The sequence below is a fragment of the Phytophthora cinnamomi genome, assembly GCF_018691715.1.
Source record: "Phytophthora cinnamomi strain GKB4 chromosome Unknown Contig75, whole genome shotgun sequence".
In the NCBI taxonomy this organism is placed as follows: Eukaryota; Oomycota; class Peronosporomycetes; order Peronosporales; family Peronosporaceae; genus Phytophthora; species Phytophthora cinnamomi.
In genome coordinates, this window is record NW_027151008.1 from 125,289 (window position 1) to 129,615 (window position 4,327).

Genomic DNA, 4,327 nt, shown 5'->3' on the forward strand with positions numbered 1-4,327 from the left:
CTTGTTCTACACATGTTCGGTACTTATTTCGGTAAGAAATATGCTGCGTAGCAGCTTCATACACCGTAGATAAATTCGTGTTTTGTCTTAAACCTCCGCGGCCAACCTACCTGGAAATCTCGGGTCATGTTCATACTGTACTGTGGTGTACATGCAGCTCGCGAGTTTAGTACATGTAATGTTTTAGACAAAGCATGACGGCGTGAAAAAAAAAATCGGTGTTGTCGCAGAAGCTAAGCCGATCGATTCTGTCGGGAAGCATTTCGACGCGGATGACTGCCTGGGTAAGCGACATTCCCGAAAACTACCCGGTATTGAAGTGTAAGCACTACGTAGAAGTATTATCTGTAAAAGATCACCTCGTTACCTCTGAAATGGACATTCCTCCGTATTTCTCCTTGAATTTGGCCGAATATGTTTCGAGAAGCTTTGCCTTCGTGCTATCCTCCACTCCTCCTGAGGTTAGAATCTTGGAGACGGCTGCCGGAGGCTCTCTGTCTGTAACCCACTGGTTGAGCAGCGCCGCCTCCAAGTCCGTGGCCATCTTCTTCGTACTTGGGACTTCCTTTGCTGCGATGAGCATCGTGACCAGCTCCTCATCGCTAAAGCTAGCTCTAAAGATGCTGACCATCGACTCTCTTTCACTGAGGGGCCTTTTCGCATTGAATGCTTCCAAATAACTGGCCCAAGTGTTAAGCAACGGGTTGGTGAGGATGTCGTCGACTGAGTTGTCCAGAAATAAAACTCTTTTGAAGACATGTTCAGGCGTCTTCTGTTTGTCGGCTAGCCATAACTGGATCTGGCCGGCCTGAAGCTTGGTAGCGAGTTTTTCTGTGCTCGGGACCTTCTTCGCTGCGATGAGAACCAATGCCAGGTCCTCGTCGCCGAAGCCACTCGTCATCGCCGAGATCATCATACTATCCTTATCGCGCATCCCTTCAGTTTTACGATCCATGTACTTCTGAAAGTAGCCGAACAGTGGAGTCTCGAACACTTTGTTCTTGGTTTTTTCGAGATGCAGGCCCCGGAAAACGTCGCCTGGCGTCATCCTTACCATCCAGCCCTTAAACAGGCTTTCTTCCGTCCAGTGGGCGATCTTTTTCGTACTTGGGTTCTTCTCTGCGGCGAGGATCATCGTGACCAATTTTTCGTCGTTGTAGGAAGAGTGCATCGACTTGAAGGCAGCGGCATCCAAGTCGCCGTTCTTGAAGAAGTCATCCGAGTACTTGGCCCAAGTGCTGAACTGAGGGCTATCCAAGAGCTTGTCCTCCGCCTTGTCAAGCTTGAACAGGTCGAACACATATTTTGGCTCTTTGCCTATGCTCAACCAGTACTGGAGCTGCTCGCTCTGCAGTCTCGTGGCGATCGCTTCCGAGCCCGGCACCTTCTTGGCCGCCTCCAGCAGGCCAATGACGCCTTCGTCGCCGTAGTGCGTGGTCATTGTTGCGATCAAATTCGTCTTCTTGTCCGGATTATTCGCGTTGAAGGCACTCAGGTACTTCCCCCAAGCGTTCAACGACAAACTGTTGAACATCTTCTCTCCAGCCTTGTCGAGATTCAGTAGTTTGAAGACGTCGTCGGGGTCCATCCGGAGCCAGCGCTGCATCTGCTCGGACTCGAGCCTCTTGGCGTTTCTGGCCGTACCAGGGACCTTCTTCCAGGCTTCGAGCATCTTAAGCACGCCTTCGTCGCCGTAGCTCTTGCTCATGGCTGCGACCAAAGTCGTCTGTTCCTTAGCGTTCTGCTTGTTGAAGACCTTGAGGTAGTCGGACCACGTGGCCAGCTGTGGGTTGTAGAGGAGGTCGTCTCCGGCCTTGTCGAGCGCGTACAGCTTGAAGACATTGTCAGGGTGGTTCCTAATCGCGGCCCAGTACTGGAACTGCTGCGTCTCGAGCTTCGTGGCCACGTCCTTCGTCTGGGAGACCTTCTTGGCCGCTTCGATCATTTTGATCAGCGCTTCGTCGCCGAACTTCACGGTAAGGGACGTCATAAGAGACGTCGCCATTCGGGTCTTTCTCGGGTCGTCCACGAACTGGACCCACAAGAGGAAGTGCGGGTTGTCAAACAGTGTCACCTCGGTATTGATCTTCGCTAAAATGTTGTGGACGTCTTGTGACTTGAGCATCGCTGCGACGCCGTTGTCTCCATAGTGCGCCGCCAATGTTGCGGTCAGAGAGGCTGGGCTGCTGGGGTTCTTCTCATTGAATGCGTTCATGTACTTGGTCCACGTGACCAAGAGCGGGTTGCTGAACAATTTGTCCCCCGCCTTGTCGAGGTTCAGCAGCTTGAAGACGTCGTCCGTGGACTTGCCATTGGCCAGCCAGAGCTCCACCAGCTCGGTATCGAGCCTTCTGGCGTCGGCTGCAGTGTCTGGCACTTTCATCCCCGCTTGAAGGATTTTGGCCACACTGTCGTCGCCGTAGCTCTTGACCATGGTCGCGATCAGCGTCGTCTTCTTGTCGGGGTTCTTACTGTTAAAGATCCCGAGGTAGTTTTTCAACGTGGTCAGCTGCGGGCTGGAGAGCAGGTCGTCCCCCGCCTTGTTGAGCTTGAAGAAGGTGAACGCCTGGTCCGGAGATTTTCCCTTGGCCGCCCAGGCGTACAGTTGTTCGCCTTCTAATCTAGTGGCCAACTTCTTGGCATCCGCATTCCCCGTCGTCTTGGCTGCAACGATCATCCGAGCGAGGGCGTCGTCGCCGTACTGGGCCCTCAGGGTCGGGATCATCGCTGGCGCCTTGGATGTTCTGGCTGAATTGTCCACGTACTTGGCCCAGGTGAAAAACTGCGGCGTCTCGAACAGCTTCTCGCCCACCCTGGTCAACCCCAACCGCACGAAGACATCTTTGGCTGGTTTCCCGATTGTGACCCATTTCGAGAGTTGTTGGGCCGAGACGGAAGGCTGCCACAGATATTTCGCCTTCTCGACGATGGAGAAGTACACCCCCGCTCGTTCTTCATCGTCGACGCTCAGAAATCGGTTGAAGTAGACATCGGACGGGTCGGAACGGAGCGAGAGCTTCGAGTCTGTGACGAAAAATGCATCGGCGTTGGTGAGGACAGCAGCAGCAGCCAGAACCGCGGCCCAGAGGACTTGGGTCATGGTTACTCTCACAACACCAAAACGCGAAATGAGTGAGCATATCACTGTAGTGCACCTAGAACGAATCGAGGAGCTGCACCAACCAGGACAGGATATAATATGTATTATAAGTGTATAGAAACACCCGGCGGCGTGTTCCTGGACCGGATGTCAAAACGACATCTGGGATTGTCGTTAGCGCACAAAAGTGGGGATCGAGAGGACACAACGGAATAGTCTTGGCAGCCCATATTGGACGTACAGTACTGCAGTGGAAAATAGAAACGAAGGATACAGCACTCCTCACTGGACTGACAGTAGGTATATGTTTTCATGTTTCAGTCAATGTAGCTACAGTTCTGTTCAAAATCAAAAAGAAAGCTGGTTAAGCGATTTCAGCGCTCATGACGACGAGACAGCAATTTTGGGGAATAAAACGGTCTATTAAAATAAGTACATGAACGTTGTCCAGTACAGTACTGGCTTGTGGCTTATGGAACTTCCATAACTTATGGACCATAGGTTACACGGTACACAGTACGGTGCACAATTCCTTCCATATGCAGCCAATCAGAGTCCACGGGGGAAGGACCACCGTGCACCCTAAGTTATCACATGCAAACCTCAAACAGCATTTTTCGAAACTCATTTTGCCATCCGATGGCTCATTGCGTTACTGAGCTCCTCAATCAGCGACGGCGTGCCACTGGTCCGGTGCATTGGTGGCTGAAAAAAAAAGCTCTCACCTGTGCCATTCGTTCGATACCAACTGTTCCACCGGGTTTACATTTCGTGCAGGGTTTTTATTTTCTATCCAAAAATTTAAACGTAACCGGGTTTCTGGAGGGTTTGTAATCGGTGAAATCCATTAGATAAGACTGTGGATGCATTCAGTCTGGACGATGTTTTTGACGATATGTTCCGGGCTGTAGCAGAGCTTAACATTCAATACTGTAGAGTCCATTGATTCCTCCCTGCGTTCAATTGTAGCACGGTTCCGATAGACATGACATTAAATACACCTGGTATCTGGACTATGATGGTAAAGTGTAGGTAATTTGTGATGCGCATCAACGCTTTGCATCGTTTTCGTGTTGTTGTGACGTACAGACAATCGTCTCCGTGGTGAGTCGGAGACCGCGGTGCACCAACTCTTTTGCATGCTTGCACAGGCACAATTCATAGCAGTCACCATTCCCCAGTCATGTTGCAAGTTTTGCAAAGGTGCAAATGGCAGGGTGATGCGAT

At 51.3% G+C, this 4,327-nt stretch overlaps 1 protein-coding gene across 1 annotated transcript; it reads right to left on the reverse strand.

Moving 5' to 3' along the window:
• Positions 1–355: 355 nt before the first annotated feature.
• Positions 356–3,100, reverse strand: IUM83_19390 (suppressor of RNA silencing; the record flags this gene model as incomplete). Its single annotated transcript, XM_067944437.1, has 1 exon — positions 356–3,100. The coding sequence occupies one exon, from the start codon at positions 3,098–3,100 to the stop codon at positions 356–358; it is 2,745 nt and encodes a 914-aa protein (XP_067785822.1).
• Positions 3,101–4,327: the final 1,227 nt, after the last annotated feature.